The sequence below is a fragment of the Sturnus vulgaris genome, chromosome 31 (assembly GCF_052056855.1).
Source record: "Sturnus vulgaris isolate bStuVul1 chromosome 31, bStuVul1.hap1, whole genome shotgun sequence".
Lineage (NCBI taxonomy): Eukaryota > Metazoa > Chordata > Aves > Passeriformes > Sturnidae > Sturnus > Sturnus vulgaris.
The window spans coordinates 2893250-2918788 of record NC_142273.1 but is presented as its reverse complement, the minus strand read 5'-3'; the positions used below and the strand labels follow the sequence as shown (position 1 = coordinate 2918788).

Below are 25539 nucleotides of genomic sequence, written 5' to 3'. Positions count from 1 at the left end.
TTCCTTATGTCCCCCCTCTCTGGGATTCCCATCCCAGGAATGCTTTTCCCCAGGATCTCCATTCCCAAGGACCCCCAGCCCGGTAGATCCATTCCTGAGACCCCCATTCCCTTGGGGACCAGGATTCCCCCTGACCCCCATTCCCCTGGCACCCCAATCCCTGGGATCCATCCAATGATCACAAATCCCTGGAGGCCACGTTGTTCTGGGACCCTCATCCCTGAGTCTGAACCCACCCAACCCTTGGGACCCCCATTCCCATGGGACCCCATCCCTGGCACCCCAATCCCCTGGACACCCAATCCTTGTTCCCCTGCACCACCTCAGCCTCCAAACTCTGGAAACATCCTGTCCCCACCATCAGCCTCATGTGTCACTGGGTCCCCATCCTGTCCCCACCCTGCCCCCACCAAGGGCCACCTACACATGAGGACGAGACGTGACCTCGCTTCCTGTCCCTTCATGGGAAGAGCCGCCAGCCAGGGGACAGGTGGCCACAGCAGCGAGTGACAGCCAGTGCCCATGGCCGGGGACAGCGGGATGGCCGGGAAGGTGGCGCTGCTCCTGTGGGGTGAGTGCCCCGGGCACGGGCCTGACGGCCCGGGGATGGGCCCCGGTGAGGCAGAGAGCGGTGGGGAGGGGGCACAGGGGGGCTGCGGGGTCCCCTGAGGTCCCCAAGGCCAGCAGAGCCAGGGCATGGGCATGGACCCCAGTGTGAGCAGAGTCGTGGGGTGGCCCTGGGGACAGGAAGAGGGGAACTGGGATGTGGGGATGGGAACAGGGGGATCGAGATGGGGGGACAAGGATGTGGCAAAAGGAACCTTGGGGCTGGGGCAGCTGTGGGGACAGGGACAGGGAGACAGGGATGCAGGGCCAGGGACAAGGGCCACGTCCCATGCAGATGGGCCATGGGGACAGGTGCCATGGGAATGGGGTCACGGGCACAGGGCCATGGGGATGTGGCCGTGGGGACAGGTGCTGTAGGGCTGGGGGAGGTGACCTGTGCACACATGGGGTGTCCACAGTGTCCCCATGTCCTGCCCCAGCCCAGGGTGACCGAGGTGTCCCTGTGCTCAAACCCTCCGTGCTACACCAGTGTTCCCGTGGGGACACTTTGGGGACAGACACCACACCAGGTGTCCCAGGTGCTGCTGTCCCCACGGTGCCACCCCCAGCCAGCCCTGTCCCTTCTCCCTTCCAGCCCAGACCCTCGGCCTCGCTGGTGAGTCCTCGGGGGATGCCATGTCCCTGCCCCGCTGTCCCCAGCCCCGTGGTGGCCCTGCCAGGCTGGTGTCCCCTGTCACCCGCAGGTGCCCAGAGCTCCCAGCTCCTGGTGGAGCCCCCCTGGAGGCCGGCGGTGCTGTGGGACGGGGTGACACTGACCTGCCAGGGCTCGGGGACCGCCGGTGTCACCACCTGGTACAGGAACGGGCAGAGATGGGGACAGGAGAGAGGCGACAGCTTCCGTGTCACCGAGAGTGGCACCTACCAGTGTGAGAGACCCGGGACCAGGCTCAGCCCCCGAGTGACAGTCTCAAATTGTGAGGGGGGTTTGGGTGTCCCCACCCTGGCACCCGCGGGGACCCCGAGGGCTCAGGGTGGGCTCAGCTCCATGGGTCACCCCTGGTGTGACCAGAGCCTGTCCCCTGCTCTGGGGACATCCCAGAGCATCCCAGTGCAGGGGGATCCCCGTGCTGGAACTGGGGACGCCTGCTGTGACCCAATGGGGTTCCGGGTGACATCGGGTGTGACAGGTCCCCCCTGTCCCACAGACTGGCTGGTGCTGCAGTTGCCGGCGCGGGCGCTGCTGGAGGGGGACACGGTGACACTGCGCTGCCGGGGCTTGCGGAACAATTCCGTCACCTCGGTGTCCTTCTACCGCGACGGGAAGGAACTGGGGACGATCGGCGATGGCACCGAGCTGTCCCTGTCCCCTCTGCAGCTGAACCACAGCGGCCGCTACCACTGCAGGGGCTGGGTGGGAAGCTGGGGGAGGTGGAAGGAATCAGCGCAGGTGACAGTGACAGTGCAGGGTGAGCACCCCACAGCCCCACCCCGACACCCCCACAGCCCCTCCCCAGGCACTCGGGCTCACAAATCCCCCTCCCATCTCCACAGAGCTCAAGCCTGTCTTGGTGCTGGAGGGTCCCCCCGAGCTCCCCGAGGGGTCCCCCCTCAATCTCAGCTGCCTCAGCACCCCCAGCCCCCTGCGGCCCCCAGCCCCCCTCCTGTACCGCTTCTACCGGCACGGGCAGTTGGTGGGGGGCCCGCAGGGGTCCCCGCAGCTCCTGGTGCCCGCCGTGGGGGTCTCCCACTCGGGGAATTACAGCTGCGAGGTGCGCTCCGAGGGGGGGGCCGTGTGGAAGAGCAGCGCCCGGCTCGGCGTCACGGTGCGCAGTGAGTGCGGGGATGGGCACGGGGAGCCCCCACAGCCCCCACGGGACCCCTGCCCAGGGACCCCCAGACCTGTCTGGGGACACCGAACCATTCCCACGCACCCCCAGCCCAGCCTGAGGACCCGCAGCCCCCCGAGTCTCCCCTTCCTCTCCCGGATCCCACAGCCCTCACTTGGTGCCCTCATCCATCCCGGACACCTTTTCCACGTGCCCTGGACCTCCCATCCCTGTCGAGGGTCCCTCCATCCTTGCTTGGCTCCCACCCCGGGTCCCCCCATCCCTCTCTGATCTCCCCTCCTTGTTCCCAGATCCCCCCATCCCTGTCTGGGTCCCCTCACTCCTCCCTGGTGTCCCCCCAGTCCCTCTCCAGAACTCCCCTCTCTGAACCCTCCTGCTCTTCCTTGGGGTCGTTTTCCACACCCCCCAAATCTCGGCAGCCCCTCTCCCTCACTGGGGTCCCCTTGCCCCTCCCCGGCTGCTCTGGTCCCTCACGGTCCCCTTGTGTCCCCCAGGGGTCCCGCCCTCGGGGGTGTCGCTGTCGGTGCAGCCCCCCGGGGGACAGGTGGCACTGGGGGACCGCCTGGTGCTGAGCTGTGCGGTGGCCATGGGGACAGGTCCCCTGTCCTTCTCCTGGCACCGGGGGGGCTCGGAGACACCGCTGGGCACCGGCCCCCGCTTGGAGCTGCGGCACGTTGGGGACAATGACAGCGACCACTACCAGTGCCGGGTCAGCGATGGGGACAGCGTGGCCGAGAGCGTCCCCCTGAATGTCACCGTCCTGGGTGAGCGGGACCTTTGGGATGAAGGTGACCCCACCCACGGCATCCCCATCCCCCCTCGCCAGGTGCCAGCCCTGTCTGTGTCCCCGCAGTGCCCGTGGCCAATGCCACCATCACCCCCGGTCCCCCGGCACTCCAGGTGCGCCCAGGTGACCCCGTGACCCTGCGCTGCTCGGTGCAGGTGGGCTCAGCCCCTGTCACCTTCACCTGGCTGCGTGACGGGCACGAGGTGGCCCGGGGTCCCCTCCTGGAGCTTGGGGCCGTCGATGTGGGACATTCGGGCACCTACCAGTGCGTGGCCACCAACCAGCTGGGACAGGACGGGCACCGCGTGTTCCGGGCACTCAGCCCAGAGCTGGCCCTGGAGGTGACACCACAGGGACACTGGATCACAGGTGGGGTCACACGGGCTCACCGGGCTGTTCGGGACCCCCGGGGCTCAGGGTGACCCCGGTGTGTCCCCCTCTGTCCCCGGCAGTGGCTGTGAATGTCGGCAGGGCCCTCCTGTACCTGCTCCTGCTCCTGGCTGTCATCGGGGGCTGTCGCTGGTGGAACCGCCGGGGTGGGTGACAATGGGGGGACATGGGGGTCCCAGGGATTGGGGTGAAGCCCCCATAGTGGGGGGGCCATAGGGTGTCACTAACAGCTCCTGACTTGGGTGAAGCTGAGCCCCCAGAGACCTCAGCTGGGGCTCCTGGGGGATTTGGGGAGGCCCTGGAGGGTCGTGCAGGGATGTTGGGGGTTCTGTCAGGGGTTTTGGGGGAGTTTGGGGGCTCAGGGGGCAGTCAGGGGTCCCGAGGGTGTTCAAGGGCCCTGAGGCCCCCTCAGTCACCCCTCCCCCCTCTTTCCTTTGCAGCCCTCAGGAAGGAGCAGGAAAGGTGAGTGGGGGGCTCCAGGTCTGACCCCCCATTTTACCCTCAGCGCAGGAAGCCCCGCACCCCCACAGACCCCCCCTTATCCCCGCAGGCCTCCCCAGGAGCCCTCGGCCCCCCCGGAGGAGGGGGCGGTGCTGGACCCGCACATCGTGGGCACCGAGAGGGCAGGGGGTGAGTACAGGGGGGCACAGGGACACGTCACCCACGGGTGTCACCCCCACCCAGGTCCCCAACCCCGGAGCCTCACTCAGGACACTCCACAGCCCCAGGGGACCACGAGGAGCTGCCGGGACCCCACGGGCGACAGCGGCACCGCAGGGACAGCTACGAGAACGAGCAGTGACACTGGGGACACTGGGGATACTGGGAACACTGGGGCACTGGGGACAATGGGGACACTGGGGACACTGGAGTTCCCTAAGCGAGGGCACACCCCTTGTGTCCCCACCCCCTCGGCTCCTGTGGTTGCCCACCGTGCCCGGGAGGTGGCCACCACTGGGGGTCCCATGTGGGGCTGCCCAGAGCTCCCCGTTCCAGTGCTCCCAGTGCTCCCAGTACCCCCCAGGGCTCCCCATTCCCTCCCCCAGTGCCAGGGGGCACAGGACCCTTGTCCCTCTTACTGGACACAAACGCAGCTTTTGGATTAAAGCGGCAGAAATGGTTTTGGTTTGTTCAGCTCTGCCTGCTCAGCTCAGGAAGGAGGAGGGTCCCGCTCAGGTCGTTGAGCAGATCCTTGTGGCATTTGCAGCAGTTCTGGGGCTCTCTCAGTGCCTCGGGCACAGGCACCAAATGATCAATTGCTGCATTTCCGCACTGGTTCCCTCGCAGCTGCCCCTGCAGGGGGGGTTTCCAGCCAGCCCTGCTCTGAAAACCATCAAAGGCCCTCGCAGAGCCACTGCTTGGGCTCACCCTGGGTTTTGTGCTTCTTGCAGGGCTGAGCAAACCACAGCCACGCCTTTTCCCCCCCAGAATTGTCACCTTTGCAGCAGCTCGAGAGCTGCGAGAATCAAAGCCAAGGGGGCGGGGGGAGCCTCAGGTCCTGGCTGCCAGCTGGGGCTGGCCAGAGCAGGGCTGGCCAATGCCCATCCCTGTGCAGTGGTGTCCTGGTTTCGGCCAAATTTGGGGGAAAACCTCCAGGAGGAGCCCCCAGACAGCAAACCCCACGACTCCTCCCCCCCCCCACCCCACCGGGTTCGGGAAGAATTTCCTTGGAGAAGAGTGGGAGAAAAAACCTGTTTATTTAACAAGCAAGACACTCCCCAGCACAGGGAAAAAAACAACACCAGCTGACAAAAAACTCTTTCACCGTTCTGAAGGGATGACAAGTTCAGTCTCTCTGGCGAGTGGTCGCGCAGTTATCAGTCTCTGGCGCTGGGGATGACTGCTGCAGGTGACAAAGTGTAGCCTCCCGGTGTTTCTTGGGGTTCCCAGGTCCCCGTCCGTTCAGATGGTATCCAGGAGAGGGAGGGGACGGGGTGGAAGAGAAAACAGTCCAGGGAAAAAGTTGGACTGCCTAGCTGAACTAACTAATAAGCAGAAAGCAAGGGCAAAGCGAAGGAAAGAAAAAGGCAGAAGCGAGCAAGCAGGCAAGCAAGCAGGCAAGCAAGCAAGCCGAGCTAAAACCTCTCCTAAACATAGACCATGGGGGAGGTGAGCCGGCTGATAACAAGACAAAACAAAGCTTCACTCTCAGACTCAGTCCTGGAAGCACAGGACATAATACCAAACATAATCAGGACACACGATTGGAGCTAGAAACACCATAACATCACCCTAGGACAAGTGGCCAAGGTGAGAAGTTCCACAAAACCTTGCCGCCAACCAAAAAACTTCTTGTGGGCAGAGCTGGGGGCATCTGATCCCCTAAATGTGTCCAGTGCTGCCACAGTGGCCCAAAATCCCTGGGAGAGGCAGCAGAGCCGAGTGTTTGTGCACAGCCATGGTTTAGCAGCAGAGCTGAACTTCAGGACCCCCGGCCCAAATTCCAACAGCTCGTTAAGAGTCTGCTCCACCTCCCTCTCCTGGGGCTGCTGTATCGGGACCAGCAGTGGCCCAGGAAGAGCAGCAGCTCCAAACGAGCTGTGGAGCCCCTGAGGAGCCCTGGCAGTGTCAGCAAGGAGCACCTGCTTTCCTCAGCATCCCAGGGGAATTCAGCATTCCCAAAGCTGCTGTGCCAGGGCTGGAGGAGGAAAAGGCAGTGAAAGGCTGAGGGTTTTCAGGAGTTGTGCTGGAAAGGCCCGAGAGGTGCTGTTGTGGAGCTGAGAGCTGCCTGGGGTTGGGTGGTGCCTTCCTTGCGTTGGGGATCAGGGAGAGCGGTGGCGGGTGTTGCGCAGGGTGTGTGCCTGGCCCCGGGACACTGCTCCGCTGCCCCTGGGCACTGGGATCCAAGCTGCTGCCTTGGTCTCTTCTGCCCGGGCGCTGCCGGTGCTGGTGCCGGGAGCGATTGGTGCAAAGCGTGAGTTTGCAAAAGGAGCGATTTCCCCTGGTCCCTCCCGCCCGAGGCCGCCATGGCCCCTGAGGGGTTCGAGCGGCACCGGGGCGCCCCCTGCTGGCCGGGATTGCTCCCTGCAGCGCCCCCTGCTGGCCGGGAGTGCTCCCTGCAGCGCCCCCTGCTGGCCGGGATTGCTCCTTGCAGCGTCCCCTGCTGGCCGTGGCCAGAACTGCACCAAAGATGAACAAACAGCCCTGAGCGGGTTGGAAATTTCTGTTCTCGTGTTGTTTGTTCTGTTCTGTTCTATAAATTTCCCAGCAATGAACTGTTATTCCTTTTCTTACATTTTTGCCTGCAAACCCCATAATTTTCACAGTTATAACAATTTGGAGGGATGGCTCCTCTTTCCATTCCAGGAAGGTTCCTGCTTTCCTTGGCAGACGTTTCTCTTTTAAACCAAGACAGTTTCCAGCCCCTGGGATCCAGCGTGGATGGGGCAGACACTCCAAGAGCAGACAGGCTCAGACACTTGGCCACCTCATGCTCTGCCTTTGAAGCCCTTGGGCCACCAAGGTCCCTCTGCCAAGGTGGGACTCCTGGTCCCTCGGCCCCTCAGGAGCTGGGTTTGGCAGAGCGTCACTCTGTCCCCAGAGTGCCATGGCTGACAGACTGACTGACACACGGGGCCCTGTGTCACCAACAGCAAGGCCTGACCCAGCCCTGCCACACACAGGTGTCCCAAAATGTCTCGAGACATCCAACTTTTCCTGTCCCTGACACCCCACCCTGTGCCATGGCCTGATCCCCAGTGCCCTGGGAAAGGGGGAGGCTGCGGAACCCCCCCAGGGCCTTTGTGACCTCATGGTGTGGGGAACACGGCACAGGAGGGGATTGAGACAGGGCAGAAGGGAATCCAGAGCTCTGGTTTAGAGTGGCAGCCCAAAATTGGAGAATCCCATTCCTAAAGCGCGACAGAGCTGAACAAAGAAACACCATCTCTGCCAGTTGAACCAAAAAGCTGCATTTTGGTGCCAAAAAGAGGGAAACGAGTCCTGTGTTCCCCGGGCACTGGGAGGAGGGATGAGGAGCCGTGGGTGTACTGGGAGTGCTGAGAGGGGCATTGCAGAGGCACTGGGAGTACAGGGGAACTGGGAGAGAGAATGGGAACCACCTGGATCGACTGGGAGCAATGGAGAGGCACTGGGAGGGGAAACAGGGAGCCCTTGGGGGTACTGGGAGCACGGTGGGGAGGGAATGGGGAAATCTCTGAGGGTACTGGGAGCACTTGGATGTGGAATGGGGAGGCACTGGGGGGAGTGGAAGGGGTGTGGGGAGGCCCTTGGGGGTTCAGGGTCCATGGGGAGCTCTGGGTGCCCTGGTGACCCCTCAGTTGTGCCCACCTACCCGTGAATGTTGGGCACCCATGGGAGCCGTGGGGGGGACACACACGGGTGGTTGCCCATGGGTGGGGTCCCCCAGTTCCCCCAGTTCCCCCAGTTCCCCCAATTCCCCCAGTTCCCCCAGTTCCCAGCCATGCCCCGAGTGTCACAGCACATTCCCGTAGATGTCCCCACATTCCCGAGGTCGCCCATGGGTTGCTGCCAGCTCTGCGTAGGTCACCTCGGGATCCTGGAGTGTGGTGGCACAGGGGGACACTGCGAGAGACACTGGCTGTGGCATCTGGGCACGGGGACACCCATGGGTGACGTGTCCCTGTGTCCCAGCCCGGACTCACCCCCCGTCTGCTTGGTGATCACGACGTGGGTGTACAGCACCTCCCCCTCCTCTGGGGGGGCCGGGGGCTCCGGGGGGGCCCTGAGGGAATCAAGGGGATGTGTGGGGGGGATGGGAGGTCTTGGGGGTTGGGGTGAAAGGGGAGAGTGTGGTTTGAGCCCCCCACTCACCTTTCCTGCTGCTTCCTGGCAGCTGCAAAGGAAAGAGGGGAGGGGTAACTGTGGGGTCCCCATGGCCCCGACCCCTCTCAGGAATCCTCAAACCCCACTGCACCCTCAATTTCCCCCAGGACCCCTGAGCACCCCTGGAGCCCCCCAGAACCCCTGAACCACCCCAGTGCTCTGCACACCCTGAGCTCCCAGAAGCTCAAGCCTGACAGGGAGGGGGACCCTCCAAATTCCCCTGGGATCACTGAAAGAACCCCCAAAATCCCTGCAAGACCCCCCAACACCACCCCAAATCCTTCAGGACCCTGAGCAAAGGTCCTGAGCTCTCAGCACTGCCCAAGTCAGGAGCTCTGGGTGCCGCCCCATCACCCCCACATTTAGGTGTCCCCCCAGCTCCCGGGGTCCCCATTGTCCACACTGTCCCCATTGTCACCCACCCCTGTTGTGGCACCGGTGCCAGCCCACAGCCCCAGCCAGGAGCAGGAGCAGGAAGAGGAGGGACCCGCCAAGGCCTGCGGCCACTGCTGGGGACAGAAGGGACACATCAGGGTCACCTGTCACTGCAGGGCTCCTGCAATCCCAGTGAGCCCGTGTGACCCCACCTGTGATCCAGTGTCCCTGTGGTGTCACCTCCAGGGCCAGCTCTGGGCTGAGTGCCCGGAACACGCGGTGCCCGTCCTGTCCCAGCTGGTTGGTGGCCACGCACTGGTAGGTGCCCGAATGTCCCACATCGACGGCCCCAAGCTCCAGGAGGGGACCCCGGGCCACCTCGTGCCCGTCACGCCGCCAGGTGAAGGTGACAGGGGCTGAGCCCACCTGCACCGAGCAGCGCAGGGTCACGGGGTCACCTGGGCGCACCTGGAGTGCCGGGGGACCGGGGGTGATGGTGGCATTGGCCACGGGCACTGCGGGGACACAGACAGGGCTGAGGCCGGGGGAGGGGCTGGCACCCGGTGTGGGGGGAGGGGGGGACGGGAGGGATGGGTTTGATGGGGAAATGTGGTGGATGGGGACACCCCATGGGGGGGTGAGGGGACACAGAGAGCGATGAGGGGACACGGGGCAGAGGCGGGGGGCACAGGAGAGATTTCTGGGGGTCAGGGATGTAGCCAGGTGGGGGTCCCGTGGGGGCTGTGGGGGCTCCCCGTGCCCATCCCCGCACTCACTGCGCACCGTGACGCCGAGCCGGGCGCTGCTCTTCCACACGGCCCCCCCCTCGGAGCGCACCTCGCAGCTGTAATTCCCCGAGTGGGAGACCCCCACGGCGGGCACCAGGAGCTGCGGGGACCCCTGCGGGCCCCCCACCACCTGCCCGTGCCTGTAGAAGCGGTACAGGAGGGGGGCTGGGGGCCGCAGGGGGCTGGGGGTGCTGAGGCAGCTGAGATTGAGGGGGGACCCCTCGGGGAGCTCGGGGGGACCCTCCAGCAGCGGCACCGAAAAGAGCTCTGGGAAGGAGATGGGAGGGGGATTTGTGACCCCGAGTGCCTGGGGAGGGGCTGTGGGGGTGTCGGGGTGGGGCTGTGGGGTGCTCACCCTGCAGTGTCACTGTCACCGGCGCAGATTCCTTCCACCCCCACCTTCCCACCCGGCCCCCGCAGCGGTAGCGGCCGCTGTGGTTCAGCTGCAGAGGGGACAGGGACAGCTCGGTGCCATCGCCGATCGTCCTCAGTTTGTTCCCGTCGCGGTAGAAGGACACCCAGGTGACCGAATCGTTCCCCCTGCCCCGGCAGCGCAGTGTCACCGTGTCCCCCTCCAGCAGCGCCCGCGCCGGCACCTGCAGCACCAGCCAGTCTGTGGGACAGGGGGGACCTGTCACAGCCGGTGTCACCCGGACCCCCCATTGGGTCACAGCAGGGGTCCCCAATTCCAGCACGGGGATCCCCCTGCACTGGGATGCTCTGGGATGTCCCCAGAGCAGGGGACAGGCTCTGGTCACACCAGGGGTGACCCATGGAGCTGAGCCCACCCTGAGCCCTCGGGGTCCCCGCGGGTGCCAGGCTGGGGACACCCAAACCCCCCTCACCATTTGAGACTGTCACGGGGGTGCTGAGACCACTGCCGAATGTGTCACACGTGTAGTTGCCACTCTCGGTGACACGGAAGCTGTCGCGTCCCGCCTGTCCCCATCTCTGCCCGTTCCTGTACCAGGTGGTGTCACCGGCGGTCCCCGAGCCCTGGCAGGTCAGTGTCACCCGGTCCCACAGCACCGCCGGCCTCCAGGGGGGCTCCACCAGGAGCTGGGGGCTCTGGGCACCTGCGGGTGACAGGGGACACCAGCCTGGCAGGGCCACCACGGGGCTGGGGACAGCGGGGCAGGGACATGGCATCCCCCGAGGACTCACCAGCGAGGCCGAGGGTCTGGGCTGGAAGGGAGAAGGGACAGGGCTGGCTGGGGGTGGCACCGTGGGGACAGCAGCACCTGGGGCACCTGGTGTGGTGTCTGTCCCCAAAGTGTCCCCACGGGAACACTGGTGTAGCACGGAGGGTTTGAGCACAGGGACACCTCGGTCACCCTGGGCTGAGGTAGGACATGGGGACACTGTGGACACCCCATGTGTGCACAGGTCACCTCCCCCAGCCCTACAGCACCTGTCCCCACGGCCACATCCCCATGGCCCTGTGCCCGTGACCCCATTCCCATGGCCCCTGTCCCCATGGCCCATCTGCATGGGACGTGGCCCTTGTCCCTGTCCCTGCATCCCTGTCTCCCTGTCCCTGTCCCCACAGCTGCCCCAGCCCCAAGGTTCCTTTTGCCACATCCTTGTCCCCCCATCTCGATCCCCCTGTTCCCATCCCCACATCCCAGTTCCCCTCTTCCTGTCCCCAGGGCCACCCCACGACTCTGCTCACACTGGGCTCCATGCCCATGCCCTGGCTCTGCTGGCCTTGGGGACCTCAGGGGACCCCGCAGCCCCCCTGTGCCCCCTCCCCACCGCTCTCTGCCTCACCGGGGCCCATCCCCGGGGCGTCAGGCCCGTGCCCGGGGCACTCACCCCACAGGAGCAGCGCCACCTTCCCGGCCATCCCGCTGTCCCCGGCCATGGGCACTGGCTGTCACTCGCTGCTGTGGCCACCTGTCCCCTGGCTGGCGGCTCTGTGGAAAAAGGGGAAGGAAGCGAGCTCAGATTTTATCTCATCGTGTTGCTGTCCCTGTGTGGGGGCAGGGTGGCCCCAAGCTGGGGACAGGGTGGGGACAGGCTGGGGACAAGGCTGGGTGGCACAAGGTGGGACTCTGGGTTCCCAGGAGTGGGGGTCTCAGAGGGTTTGAGGAGTCAGGGATGGGGTCCAGGGGAATGGGGGTCCTGAGGAGGGGGAGTCACCAGGACTGGGGGGATTCAGGGATGGGAGTCCCAGGGCAAAGGGGGCTCCTGGTATTTGGGGTCAGGGATGTGGGTGCCCGGGATGAGGGTGCCATGGGGGTCATGGGACAATCAGGGTTCTGGGGGCAGGGGGTTGAAGGGAAGGGAATTTGGGGGAGAGGGTTCCTTGGGAATTTGGGGGAGAGGGTTCCTTGGGAATTGGGGTCCCAGGCCATGGAGATCCTGAGGAATGGCAGCCCTGGGATGGGGGTCCCAAAGAGGGGGGACATAAGGAATGGGGGTTCCATGGCTGAGTTCCCAGGGGAATGTGGGTCCCAGGGATGGGCAGTGTCTGGGCAGGCCCGTGGGTCACAGCTCCTTCCCTGGGTGCCTCCGATTTTGGGGTGACCCAGGGCCCAGCCCTGCCCGCCCAATGTGTTGGTGGCCTGGGGTCAGCCCAGGCAGATTCCGAGGGGTTCTGGGTCTGTGTCCCCCACACTGGGGCGGCTCTGGGGATCCTCTGAGCCCCCCCAGCCCTGGGACTCCCCCTCCTCAGGACCCCCATTGCCCTGGACCCCATCCCTGGCTCCCCAAACCCTCTGAGACCCCACTGCTGGAAACTCCATGTCCCACCTTGTGCCACCCAGCCTTGTGGCCACCCTGCACACACCCTGTCCCCGGCGTGGGGCCACCCTGCCCCCACACAGGGACAGCAACACGATGAGATAAAATCTGAGCTCGCTTCCTTCCCCTTTTTCCACAGAGCCGCCAGCCAGGGGACAGGTGGCCACAGCAGCGAGTGACAGCCAGTGCCCATGGCCGGGGACAGCGGGATGGCCGGGAAGGTGGCGCTGCTCCTGTGGGGTGAGTGCCCCGGGCACGGGCCTGACGGCCCGGGGATGGGCCCCGGTGAGGCAGAGAGCGGTGGGGAGGGGGCACAGGGGGGCTGCGGCGTCCCCTGAGGTCCCCAAGGCCAGCAGAGCCAGGAGGGGACAGAGGCAGTGGCCCTCAGTGTGAGCGGGGTTGTGGGGTGGCCCTGGGGACAGGGACAAGGGAAAGGGATGGAACTGGGATGTGGGACAGGAATGTGGGGACGGCAACGACGGACAAGGGACGGGGAACTGGAATGGGGGACAGAAAGGAAGGACAGGAATGCGGGAATAGAGATTTGGGGACAAGGATGAGTACGGAGCTGTGGGACAGGAACAGCGACAGGGGGGCAGCGATTTGGGGACAGCGATGTGGGCTTTGGTCCCTCGGAGCTGGGAAAGCTGTGGGGACAGGGACATAGGGACAGGGATTTGGGGACAGGGACACGGGGACAAGCACCATGGGGATGAGGCCACGGAGACAGTGACATCAAAAGGGGACCGTGAGGACAGGGCCAGGGGGATGTGGCCGTGGGGTTGGCAGGGGTGAGGGCTCACAGCAGGAGACAGCCCCACTCCCGGCCCCGGGTCCCGCTGTCCCCACGGTGCCACCCCCAGCCAGCCCTGTCCCTTCTCCCTTCCAGCCCAGACCCTCGGCCTCGCTGGTGAGTCCTCGGGCGATGCCATGTCCCTGCCCCGCTGTCCCCAGCCCCGTGGTGGCCCTGCCAGGCTGGTGTCCCCTGTCACCCGCAGGTGCCCAGAGCCCCCAGCTCCTGGTGGAGCCCCCCTGGACGCCGGCGGTGCTGTGGGACCGGGTGACACTGACCTGCCAGGGCTCGGGGACCGCCGGTGACACCGCCTGGTACAGGAACGGGCAGCGCTGGGGACAGGAGAGACGCAACAGCTTCCGTGTCACCGAGAGTGGGAACTACACGTGTGACACATTCTGCAGTGGGCTCAGCCCCCCCGTGACAGTCTCAAATTGTGAGGGGGGTTTGGGTGTCCCCAGCCTGGCACCCGCGGGGACCCCGAGGGCTCAGGGTGGGCTCAGCTCCATGGGTCACCCCTGGTGTGACCAGAGCCTGTCCCCTGCTCTGGGGACCTCCCTGCACCGCCCCCTGCTGGCCGTGGCCAGAACTGCACCAAAGATGAACAAACAGCCCTGAGCGGGTTGGAAATTTCTGTTCTCGTGTTGTTTGTTCTGTTCTGTTCTATAAATTTCCCAGCAATGAACTGTTATTCCTTTTCTTACATTTTTGCCTGCAAGCCCCATAATTTTCACAGTTATAACAATTTGGGGGGACGGCTCCTCTTTCCATTCCAGGAAGGTTCCTGCTTTCCTTGGCAGACGTTTCTCTTTTAAACCAAGACAGTTTCCAGCTCCTGGGATCCAGCGTGGATGGGGCAGACACTCCAAGAGCAGACAGGCTCAGACACTTGGCCACCTCATGCTCTGCCTTTGAAGCCCTTGGGCCACCAAGGTCCCTCTGCCAAGGTGGTTCTCCTGGTCCCTCGGCCCCTCAGGAGCTGGGTTTGGCAGAGCGTCACTCTGTCCCCAGAGTGCCATGGCTGACAGACTGACTGACACACGGGGCCCTGTGTCACCAACAGCAAGGCCTGACCCAGCCCTGCCACACACAGGTGTCCCAAAATGTCTCGAGACATCCAACTTTTCCTGTCCCTGACACCCCACCCTGTGCCATGGCCTGATCCCCAGTGCCCTGGGAAAGGGGGAGGCTGCGGAACCCCCCCAGGGCCTTTGTGACCTCATGGTGTGGGGAACACGGCACAGGAGGGGTTTGAGACAGGGCAGAAGGGAATCCAGAGCTCTGGTTTAGAGTGGCAGCCCAAAATTGGAGAATCCCATTCCTAAAGCGCGACAGAGCTGAACAAAGAAACACCATCTCTGCCAGTTGAACCAAAAAGCTGCATTTTGGTGCCAAAAAGAGGGAAACGAGTCCTGTGTTCCCCGGGCACTGGGAGGAGGGATGAGGAGCCGTGGGTGTACTGGGAGTGCTGAGAGGGGCATTGCAGAGGCACTGGGAGTACAGGGGAACTGGGAGAGAGAATGGGAACCACCTGGATCGACTGGGAGCAATGGAGAGGCACTGGGAGGGGAAACAGGGAGCCCTTGGGGGTACTGGGAGCACGGTGGGGAGGGAATGGGGAAATCTCTGAGGGTACTGGGAGCACTTGGATGTGGAATGGGGAGGCACTGGGGGGAGTGGAAGGGGGGTGGGGAGGCCCTTGGGGGTTCAGGGGCCATGGGGAGCTCTGGGTGCCCTGGTGACCCCTCACTTGTGCCCACCTACCCGTGAATGTTGGGCACCCATGGGAGCCGTGGGGGGGACACACACGGGTGGTTGCCCATGAGTGGGGTCCCCAGTGTCCCCAGTTCCCCCAGTTCCCCCAGTTCCCCCAGTTCCCCCAGTTCCCCCAGTTCCCAGCCATGCCCCGAGTGTCACAGCACATTCCCGTAGATGTCCCCTCATTCCCGAGGTCGCCCATGGGTTGCTGCCAGCTCCGTGTAGGTCACCTCGGGATCCTGGAGTGTGGTGGCACAGGGGGACACTGCGAGAGACACTGGCTGTGGCATCTGGGCACGGGGACACCCATGGGTGACGTGTCCCTGTGTCCCAGCCCGGACTCACCCCCCGTCTGCTTGGTGACCACGACGTGGGTGTACAGCACCTCCCCCTCCTCTGGGGGGGCCGGGGGCTCCGGGGGGGCCCTGAGGGAATCAAGGGGATATGTGGGGGGGATGGGAGGTCTTGGGGGTTGGGGTGAAAGGGGAGAGTGTGGTTTGAGCCCCCCACTCACCTTTCCTGCTGCTTCCTGGCAGCTGCAAAGGAAAGAGGGGAGGGGTAACTGTGGGGTCCCCATGGCCCCGACCCCTCTCAGGAATCCTCAAACCCCACTGCACCCTCAATTTCCCCCAGGACCCCTGAGCACCCCTGGAGCCCCCCAGAACCCCTGAACCACCCCAGTGCTCTGCACACCCTGAGCTCCCAGAAGCTCAAGCCTGACAGGGAGGGGGACCCTCCAAATTCCCCTGGGATCACTGAAAGAACCCCCAAAATCCCTGCAAGACCCCCCAACACCACCCCAAATCCTTCAGGACCCTGAGCAAAGGTCCTGAGCTCTCAGCACTGCCCAAGTCAGGAGCTCTGGGTGCCGCCCCATCACCCCCACATTTAGGTGTCCCCCCAGCTCCCGGGGTCCCCATTGTCCACACTGTCCCCATTGTCACCCACCCCTGTTGTGGCACCGGTGCCAGCCCACAGCCCCAGCCAGGAGCAGGAGCAGGAAGAGGAGGGACCCGCCAAGGCCTGCGGCCACTGCTGGGGACAGAAGGGACACATCAGGGTCACCTGTCACTGCAGGGCTCCTGCAATGCCAGTGACCCCGTGTGACCCCACCTGTGATCCAGTGTCCCTGTGGTGTCACCTCCAGGGCCAGCTCTGGGCTGAGTGCCCGGAACACGCGGTGCCCGTCCTGTCCCAGCTGGTTGGTGGCCACGCACTGGTAGGTGCCCGAATGTCCCACATCGACGACCCCAAGCTCCAGGAGGGGACCCCGGGCCACCTCGTGCCCGTCACGCAGCCAGGTGAAGGTGACAGGGGCTGAGCCCACCTGCACCGAGCAGCGCAGGGTCACGGGGTCACCTGGGCGCACCTGGAGTGCCGGGGGACCGGGGGTGATGGTGGCATTGGCCACGGGCACTGCGGGGACACAGACAGGGCTGAGGCCGGGGGGAGGGGCTGGCACCCGGTGTGAGGGGAGGGGGGGACGGGAGGGATGGGTTTGATGGGGAAATGTGGTGGATGGGGACACCCCATGGAGGGGTGAGGGGACACAGAGAGCGATGAGGGGAAACAGGGCAGAGGCGGGGGGCGCAGGAGACATTTCTGGGGGTCAGGGATGTAACCAGGTGGGGGTCCCGTGGGGGCTGTGGGGGCTCCCCGTGCCCATCCCCGCACTCACTGCGCACCGTGACGCCGAGCCGGGCGCTGCTCTTCCACACGGCCCCCCCCTCGGAGCGCACCTCGCAGCTGTAATTCCCCGAGTGGGAGACCCCCACGGCGGGCACCAGGAGCTGCGGGGACCCCTGCGGGCCCCCCACCAACTGCCCGTGCCGGTAGAAGCGGTACAGGAGGGGGGCTGGGGGCCGCAGGGGGCTGGGGGTGCTGAGGCAGCTGAGATTGAGGGGGGACCCCTCGGGGAGCTCGGGGGGACCCTCCAGCAGCGGCACCGAGAAGAGCTCTGGGAAGGAGATGGGAGGGGGATTTGTGACCCCGAGTCCGTGGGGAGGGGCTGTGGGGGTGTCGGGGTGGGGCTGTGGGGTGCTCACCCTGCACTGTCACTGTCACCTGCGCAGATTCCGTCCACCCCAGGCTTCCCACCCAGCCCCTGCAGTGGTAGCGGCCGCTGTGGTTCAGCTGCAGAGGGGACAGGGACAGCTCGGTGCCATCGCCGATCTTCTCCAGTTCCTTCCCATTGCGGTAGAAGGACACCCAGGTGACCGAATCGTTCCCCCAGCCCCGGCAGCGCAGTGTCACCGTGTCCCCCTCCAGCAGCGCCCGCGCCGGCACCTGCAGCACCAGCGGGTCTGTGGGACAGGGGGGACCTGTCACAGCCGGTGTCACCCGGACCCCCATTGGGTCACAGCAGGGGTCCCCAATTCCAGCACGGGGATCCCCCTGCACTGGGATGCTCTGGGATGTCCCCAGAGCAGGGGACAGGCTCTGGTCACACCAGGGGTGACCCATGGAGCTGAGCCCACCCTGAGCCCTCGGGGTCGCCGCGGGTGCCAGGGTGGGGACACCCAAACCCCGCTCACCATCTGAGACTCTCACGGGGGGGCTGAGACCACTGCCGAATGTGTCACACGTGTAGTTGCCACTCTCGGTGACACGGAAGCTGTCGCGTCTCTCCTGTCTCCTGGGCCGCCCGTTCCTGTACCAGGTGGTGTCACCGGCGGTCCCCGAGCCCTGGCAGGTCAGTGTCACCCGGTCCCACAGCACCGCCGGCGTCCAGGGGGGCTCCACCAGGAGCTGGGGGCTCTGGGCACCTGCGGGTGACAGGGGACACCAGCCTGGCAGGGCCACCACGGGGCTGGGGACAGCGGGGCAGGGACATGGCATCCCCCGAGGACTCACCAGCGAGGCCGAGGGTCTGGGCTGGAAGGGAGAAGGGACAGGGCTGGCTGGGGGTGGCACCGTGGGGACAGCAGCACCTGGGGCACCTGGTGTGGTGTCTGTCCCCAAAGTGTCCCCACGGGAACACTGGTGTAGCACGGAGGGTTTGAGCACAGGGACACCTCGGTCACCCTGGGCTGGGGCAGGACATGGGGACACTGTGGACACCCCATGTGTCCACAGGTCACCTCTCCCAGCCCTACAGCACCTGTCCCCACGGCCACATCCCCATGGCCCTGTGCCCGTGACCCCATTCCCATGGCCCCTGTCCCCATGGCCCATCTGCATGGGACGTGGCCCTTGTCCCTGTCCCTGCATCCCTGTCTCCCTGTCCCCACAGCTGCCCCAGCCCCAAGGTTCCTTTTGCCACATCCTTGTCCCCCCATCTCGATCCCCCTGTTCCCATCCCCACATCCCAGTTCCCCTCTTCCTGTCCCCAGGGCCACCCCACGACTCTGCTCACACTGGGCTCCATGCCCATGCCCTGGCTCTGCTGGCCTTGGGGACCTCAGGGGACCCCGCAGCCCCCCTGTGCCCCCTCCCCACCGCTCTCTGCCTCACCGGGGCCCATCCCCGGGGCGTCAGGCCCGTGCCCGGGGCACTCACCCCACAGGAGCAGCGCCACCTTCCCGGCCATCCCGCTGTCCCCGGCCATGGGCACTGGCTGTCACTCGCTGCTCTGGCCACCTGTCCCCTGGCTGGCGGCTTTTAGGAAAAAGGGGAAGGAAGCCAGCTCAGATTTTATCTCATCGTGTTGCTGTCCCTGTGTGGGGGCAGGGTGGCCCCAAGCTGGGGACAGGGTGGGGACAGGCTGGGGACAAGGCTGGGTGGCACAAGGTGGAGATGGAGCTCCCAGGAGTGGGGGTCTCAGAGGGTTTGGGGAGTCAGGGATGGGGTCCAGGGGAATGGGGGTCCTGAGGAGGGGGAGTCACCAGGGCTGGTGGGACTCAGGGATCAGAGTCCCAGGGCAAAGGGGGCTCCTGGTATTTGGGGTCTGGGATGTGGGTGCCCGGGATGAAGGTGCCATGGGGGTCCTGGGACAATCAGGGTTCTGGGGCAGGGGGTTGAAGGGAAGGGAATTTGAGGGAGAGGGTTCCTTGGGAATTTGGGGGAGAGGGTTCCTTGGGAATTGGGGTCCCGGGCCATGGAGATCCTGAGGAATGGCAGTCCTGAGATGGGGGTCCCAAAGAGGGGGGACATAAGGAATGGGGGTTCCATGGCTGGGTTCCCAGGGGAATGTGGGTCCCAGGGATGGGCAGTGTCTGGGCAGGCCCGTGGGTCACAGCTCCTTCCCTGGGTGCCTCCGATTTTGGGGTGACCCAGGGCCCAGCCCTGCCCGCCCAATGTGTTGGTGGCCTGGGGTCAGCCCAGGCAGATTCCGAGGGGTTCTGGGTCTGTGTCCCCCACACTGGGGAGGCTCTGGGGATCCTCTGAGCCCCCCCAGCCCTGGGACTCCCCCTCCTCAGGACCCCATTGCTCTGGACCCCATCCCTGGCTCCCCACACCCTCTGAGACCCCACTGCTGGAAACTCCATGTCCCACCTTGTGCCACCCAGCCTTGTGGCCACCCTGCACACACCCTGTCCCCGGCTTGGGGCCACCCTGCCCTCACCGTGTGTCACCACCACAGTGCAATGAGATCTGAGCTCGCTTCCTTCCCCTTTTTCCTCAGAGCCGCCAGCCAGGGGACAGGGGGACAGAGTAGCGAGTGACAGCCAGTGCCCATGGCCGGGGACAGCGGGATGGCCGGGAAGGTGGCGCTGCTCCTGTGGGGTGAGTGCCCCGGGCACGGGCCTGACGGCCCGGGGATGGGCCCCGGTGAGGCAGAGAGCGGTGGGGAGGGGGCACAGGGGGGCTGCGGGGTCCCCTGAGGTCCCCAAGGCCAACAGAGCCAGGAGGGGACAGAGGCAGTGGCCCTCAGTGTGAGCGGGGTTGTGGGGTGGCCCTGGGGACAGGGACAAGGGAAAGGGATGGAACTGGGATGTGGGACAGGAATGTGGGGACGGCAACGACGGACAAGGGACGGGGAACTGGAATGGGGGACAGAAAGGAAGGACAGAAATGCGGGAATAGAGATTTGGGGACAAGGATGAGTACGGAGTTGTGGGACAGGAACAGGGACAGGGGGGCAGCGATTTGGGGACAGCGATGTGGGCTTTGGTCCCTCGGAGCTGGGAAAGCTGTGGGGACAGGGACATGGGGATCGGGATTTGGGGACAGGGACACGGGGACAAGCACCATGGGGATGAGGCCACGGAGAGAGTGACATCAAAAGGGGACCGTGAGGACAGGGCCAGGGGGATGTGGCCGTGGGGTTGGCAGGGGTGAGGGCTCACAGCTGGAGACAGCCCCACTCCCTGCCCCGGGTCCCGCTGTCCCCACGGTGCCACCCCCAGCCAGCCCTGTCCCTTCTCCCTTCCAGCCCAGACCCTCGGCCTCGCTGGTGAGTCCTCGGGGGATGCCATGTCCCTGCCCCGCTGTCCCCAGCCCCGTGGTGGCCCTGCCAGGCTGGTGTCCCCTGTCACCCGCAGGTGCCCAGAGCCCCCAGCTCCTGGTGGAGCCCCCCTGGACGCCGGCGGTGCTGTGGGACCGGGTGACACTGACCTGCCAGGGCTCGGGGACCGCCGGTGACACCACCTGGTACAGGAACGGGCAGAGATGGGGACAGGAGAGAGGCGACAGCTTCCGTGTCACCGAGAGTGGCACCTACCAGTGTGAGAGACCCGGGACCAGGCTCAGCCCCCCCGTGACAGTCTCAAATTGTGAGGGGGGTTTGAGTGTCCCCAGCCTGGCACCCGCGGGGACCCCGAGGGCTCAGGGTGGGCTCAGCTCCATGGGTCACCCGTGGTGTGACCAGAGCCTGTCCCCTGCTCTGGGGACATCCCAGAGCATCCCAGTGCAGGGGGATCCCCGTGCTGGAACTGGGGACCCCTGCTGTGACCCAATGGGGGGTCCGGGTGACACCGGGTGTGACAGGTCCCCCCTGTCCCACAGACCCGCTGGTGCTGCAGGTGCCGGCGCGGGCGCTGCTGGAGGGGGACATGGTGACACTGCGCTGCCGGGGCTGGCGGAACGATCCGGTCACCTCGGTGTCCTTCTACCGCGACGGGAACAAACTGGGGACGATCGGCGATGGCACCGAGCTGTCCCTGTCCCCTCTGCAGCTGAACCACAGCGGCCGCTACCACTGCGGGGGCTGGATGGGAACCTGGGGGTGGATGGAATCTACGCAGGTGACAGTGACAGTGCAGGGTGAGCACCCCACAGCCCCACTCCGACACACCCACAGCCCCCACGGGACCCCTCAGCCCTCCCTGGGACCCCCCCTGCCAGTGCCGGGTCAGCGATGGTGACAGCGTGGCCGAGAGCCCCGCATTGAACGTCACTGTCCTGGGTGAGCGGGACCCTCGGGCTGAGGGTGACCCCACCCACGGCATCCCCAATTCCACACATTCCCATCCCACCTCATCCCCCCACACCATCCCCAGCCCAGCCCAGCTCACAGCCCCCACCACTGGGTGTCACAGACCGGGGCAACTGGGACCGTCTGGCTCCAGGGATCCCCACCCAGCACATCCAAGCCCTGCATCCCTAAGCCCAGCTGTCACATCCCCCACTGCACACCAGGTCACATTCACCCTGCTGAGCGTGACCCTCCCAGGGCACGGGGACCCTTGGCATTGGGGTGACGCCCCCGTTGATGGCCTCATGGCCCCCATCACATCCCAGCCACGCCATTCCGTGCCCCCCACCAGGTGACGGCCATCCCTGCCCTTGGACACAGCATCCCTCATCCCACCCTCACCTCACCCTCATCCCGTCCTCATCCCCCACCCCTCACCCATCACATGCCCTCATCCCACACCACACGAGGACCCCCAGCACCACGGGGTCACTGTCCTGGGTGAAGGAGACCCTCTGTCCCCAGGTGCCACCATGCAGACTCCCTCATCCCCCCACACCGGGTGCCAGCCCCTCCCCTCGGCCTCAGCCCTGTCTGTGTCCCCGCAGTGCCCGTGGCCAATGCCACCATCACCCCCGGTCGCCCGGCACTCCAGGTGCGCCCAGGTGACCCCGTGACCCTGCGCTGCTCGGTGCAGGTGGGCTCAGCCCCTGTCACCTTCACCTGGCTGCGTGAAGGGCACGAGGTGGCCCGGGGTCCCCTCCTGGAGCTTGGGGCCGTCGATGTGGGACATTCGGGCACCTACCAGTGCGTGGCCACCAACCAGCTGGGACAGGACGGGCACCGCGTGTTCCGGGCACTCAGCCCAGAGCTGGCCCTGGACGTGACACCACAGGGACACTGGATCACAGGTGGGGTCACACGGGCTCACCGGGCTGTTCGGGACCCCCGGGGCTCAGGGTGACCCCGCTGTGTCCCCCTCTGTCCCCGGCAGACACTGGGGGCACTGGGGTCACTGGGGACAATGGGGACACTGGGGACACTGGGGACACTGGGGACAATGGGGACAATGGGGACACTGGGGATACTGGGGACAATGGGGACACTGGGGACACTGGGGACACTGGAGTTCCCTAACCGAGGGCACACCCCTTGTGTCCCCACCCCCTCGGCTCCCATGGTTGCCCACTGTGCCCGGGAGGTGGCCACCACTGGGGTCCCATGTGGGGCTGCCCAGAGCTCCCCGTTCCAGTGCTCCCAGTGCTCCCAGTACCCCCCCAGGGCTCCCCATTCCCTCCCCCAGTGCCAGGGGGCACAGGACCCTTGTCCCTCTTACTGGACACAAACGCAGCTTTTGGATTAAAGCGGCAGAAATGGTTTTGGTTTGTTCAGCTCTGCCTGCTCAGCTCAGGATGGAGGAGGGTCCCGCTCAGGTCGTTGAGCAGATCCTTGTGGCATTTGCAGCAGTTCTGGGGCTCTCTCAGTGCCTCGGGCACAGGGACCAAATGATCAATTGCTGCATTTCCGCACTGGTTCCCTCGCAGCTGCCCCTGCAGGGGGGGTTTCCAGCCAGCCCTGCTCTGAAAACCATCAAAGGCCCTCGCAGAGCCACTGCTTGGGCTCACCCTGGGTTTTGTGCTTCTTGCAGAGCTGAGCAAACCACAGCCACGCCTTTTCCCCCCCAGAATTGTCACCTTTGCAGCAGCTCGAGAGCTGCGAGAATCAAAGCCAAGGGGGCGGGGGGAGCCTCAGGTCCTGGCTGCCAGCTGGGGCTGGCCAGAGCAGGGCTGGCCAATGCCCATCCCTGTGCAGTGGCCAAGGTGAGGAGCTCCACAAAACCTTGCCGCCAACCAAAAAACTTCTTGTGGGCAGAGCTGGGGGCATCTGATCGCCTAAATGTGTCCAGTGCTGTCACAGTGGCCCAAAATCCCTGGGAGAGGCAGCAGAGCCGAGTGTTTGTGCACAGGGATGGTTCAGCAGCACAGCTGAACTTCAGGACCCCCGGCCCAAATTCCAACAGCTCGTTAAGAGTCTGCTCCACCTCCCTCTCCTGGGGCTGCTGTATCGGGACCAGCAGTGGCCCAGGAAGAGCAGCAGCTCCAAACGAGCTGTGGAGCCCCTGAGGAGCCCTGGCAGTGTCAGCAAGGAGCACCTGCTTTCCTCAGCATCCCAGGGCAATTCAGCATTCCCAAAGCTGCCGTGCCAGGGCTGGAGGAGGAAAAGGCAGTGAAAGGCTGAGGGTTTTCAGGAGTTGTGCTGGAAAGGCCCGAGAGGTGCTGTTGTGGAGCTGAGAGCTGCCTGGGGTTGGGTGGTGCCTTCCTTGCGTTGGGGATCAGGGAGAGCGGTGGCGGGTGTTGCGCAGGGTGTGTGCCTGGCCCCGGGACACTGCTCCGCTGCCCCTGGGCACTGGGATCCAAGCTGCTGCCTTGGTCTCTTCTGCCCGGGCGCTGCCGGTGCTGGTGCCGGGAGCGATTGGTGCAAAGCGTGAGTTTGCAAAAGGAGCGATTTCCCCTGGTCCCTCCCGCCCGAGGCCGCCATGGCCCCTGAGGGGTTCGAGCGGCACCGGGGCGCCCCCTGCTGACCGGGATTGCTCCCTGCAGCGCCCCCTGCTGGCCGGGATTGCTCCCTGCAGCGCCCCCTGCTGGCCGGGATTGCTCCCTGCACCGCCCCCTGCTGGCCGGGAGTGCTCCCTGCACCGCCCCCTGCTGGCCGGGATTGCTCCCTGCACCGCCCCCTGCTGGCCGGGAGTGCTCCCTGCACCGCCCCCTGCTGGCCGTGGCCAGAACTGCACCAAAGATGAACAAACTGCCCTGAGCGGGTTGGAAATTTCTGTTCTCGTGTTGTTTGTTCTGTTCTGTTCTATAAATTTCCCAGCAATGAACTGTTATTCCTTTTCTTACATTTTTGCCTGCAAACCCCATAATTTTCACAGTTATAACAATTTGGAGGGATGGCTCCTCCTTCCATTCCAGGAAGGTTCCTGCTTTCCTTGGCAGACGTTTCTCTTTTAAACCAAGACAGTTTCCAGCTCCTGGGATCCAGCGTGGATGGGGCAGACACTCCAAGAGCAGACAGGCTCAGACACTTGGCCACCTCATGCTCTGCCTTTGAAGCCCTTGGGCCACCAAGGTCCCTCTGCCAAGGTGGGACTCCTGGTCCCTTGGCCACTCAGGAGCTGGGTTTGGCAGAGCGTCACTCTGTCCCCAGAGTGCCATGGCTGACAGACTGACTGACACACGGGGCCCTGTGTCACCAACAGCAAGGCCTGACCCAGCCCTGCCACACACAGGTGTCCCAAAATGTCTCGAGACATCCAACTTTTCCTGTCCCTGACACCCCACCCTGTGCCATGGCCTGATCCCCAGTGCCCTGGGAAAGGGGGAGGCTGCGGAACCCCCCCAGGGCCTTTGTGACCTCATGGTGTGGGGAACAGGGCACAGGAGGGGTTTGAGACAGGGCAGAAGGGAATCCAGAGCTCTGGTTTAGAGTGGCAGCCCAAAATTGGAGAATCCCATTCCTAAAGCGCAACAGAGCTGAACAAAGAAACACCATCTCTGCCAGTTGAACCAAAAAGCTGCATTTTGGTGCCAAAAAGAGGGAAACGAGTCCTGTGTTCCCCGGGCACAGGGAGGAGGGATGAGGAGCCGTGGGTGTACTGGGAGTGCTGAGAGGGGCATTGCAGAGGCACTGGGAGTACAGGGGAACTGGGAGAGAGAATGGGAACCACCTGGATCGACTGGGAGCAATGGAGAGGCACTGGGAGGGGAAACAGGGAGCCCTTGGGGGTACTGGGAGCACGGTGGGGAGGGAATGGGGAAATCTCTGAGGGTACTGGGAGCACTTGGATGTGGAATGGGGAGGCACTGGGGGCAGTGGAAGGGGGGTGGGGAGACCCTTGGGGGTTCAGGGGCCATGGGGAGCTCTGGGTGCCCTGGTGACCCTTCACTTGTGCCCACCTACCCGTGAATGTTGGGCACCCACGGGAGCAGTGGGGGGGACACACACGGGTGGTTGCCCATGGGTGGGGTCCCCCAGTGCACCCAGTTCCCCCAGTTCCCCCAGTTCCCAGCCGTGCCCCGAGTGTCACAGCACATTCCCGTAGATGTCCCCGCATTCCCGAGGTCGCCCATGGGTGGCTGCCAGCTCTGCGTAGGTCACCTCGGGATCCTGGAGTGTGGTGGCACAGGGGGACACTGCGAGAGACACTGGCTGTGGCATCTGGGCACGGGGACACCCATGGGTGACGTGTCCCTGTGTCCCAGCCCAGACTCACCCCCCGTCTGCTTGGTGATCACGACGTGGGTGTACAGCACCTCCCCCTCCTCTGGGGGGGGCGGGGGCTCCGGGGGGGCCCTGAGGGAATCAAGGGGATGTGTGGGGGGGATGGG

At 65.0% G+C, this 25539-nt stretch overlaps 1 protein-coding gene across 1 annotated transcript in view; it reads left to right on the top strand.

The window, feature by feature from the left end:
• The first annotated feature begins 1723 nt into the window (after positions 1 to 1723).
• LOC148220758 (Fc receptor-like protein 4) overlaps positions 1724 to 25539 on the top strand; it is a 40501-nt gene continuing 16685 nt past the window's right edge. Inside the window, exons 1-4 of the mRNA XM_088181006.1 lie at positions 1724 to 1745; positions 2119 to 2397; positions 2909 to 3178; positions 3268 to 3570. Coding sequence (XP_088037132.1) covers positions 1724 to 1745; positions 2119 to 2397; positions 2909 to 3178; positions 3268 to 3570 — 874 coding nt within the window. The remainder of the gene's footprint in view (positions 1746 to 2118; positions 2398 to 2908; positions 3179 to 3267; positions 3571 to 25539) is intronic.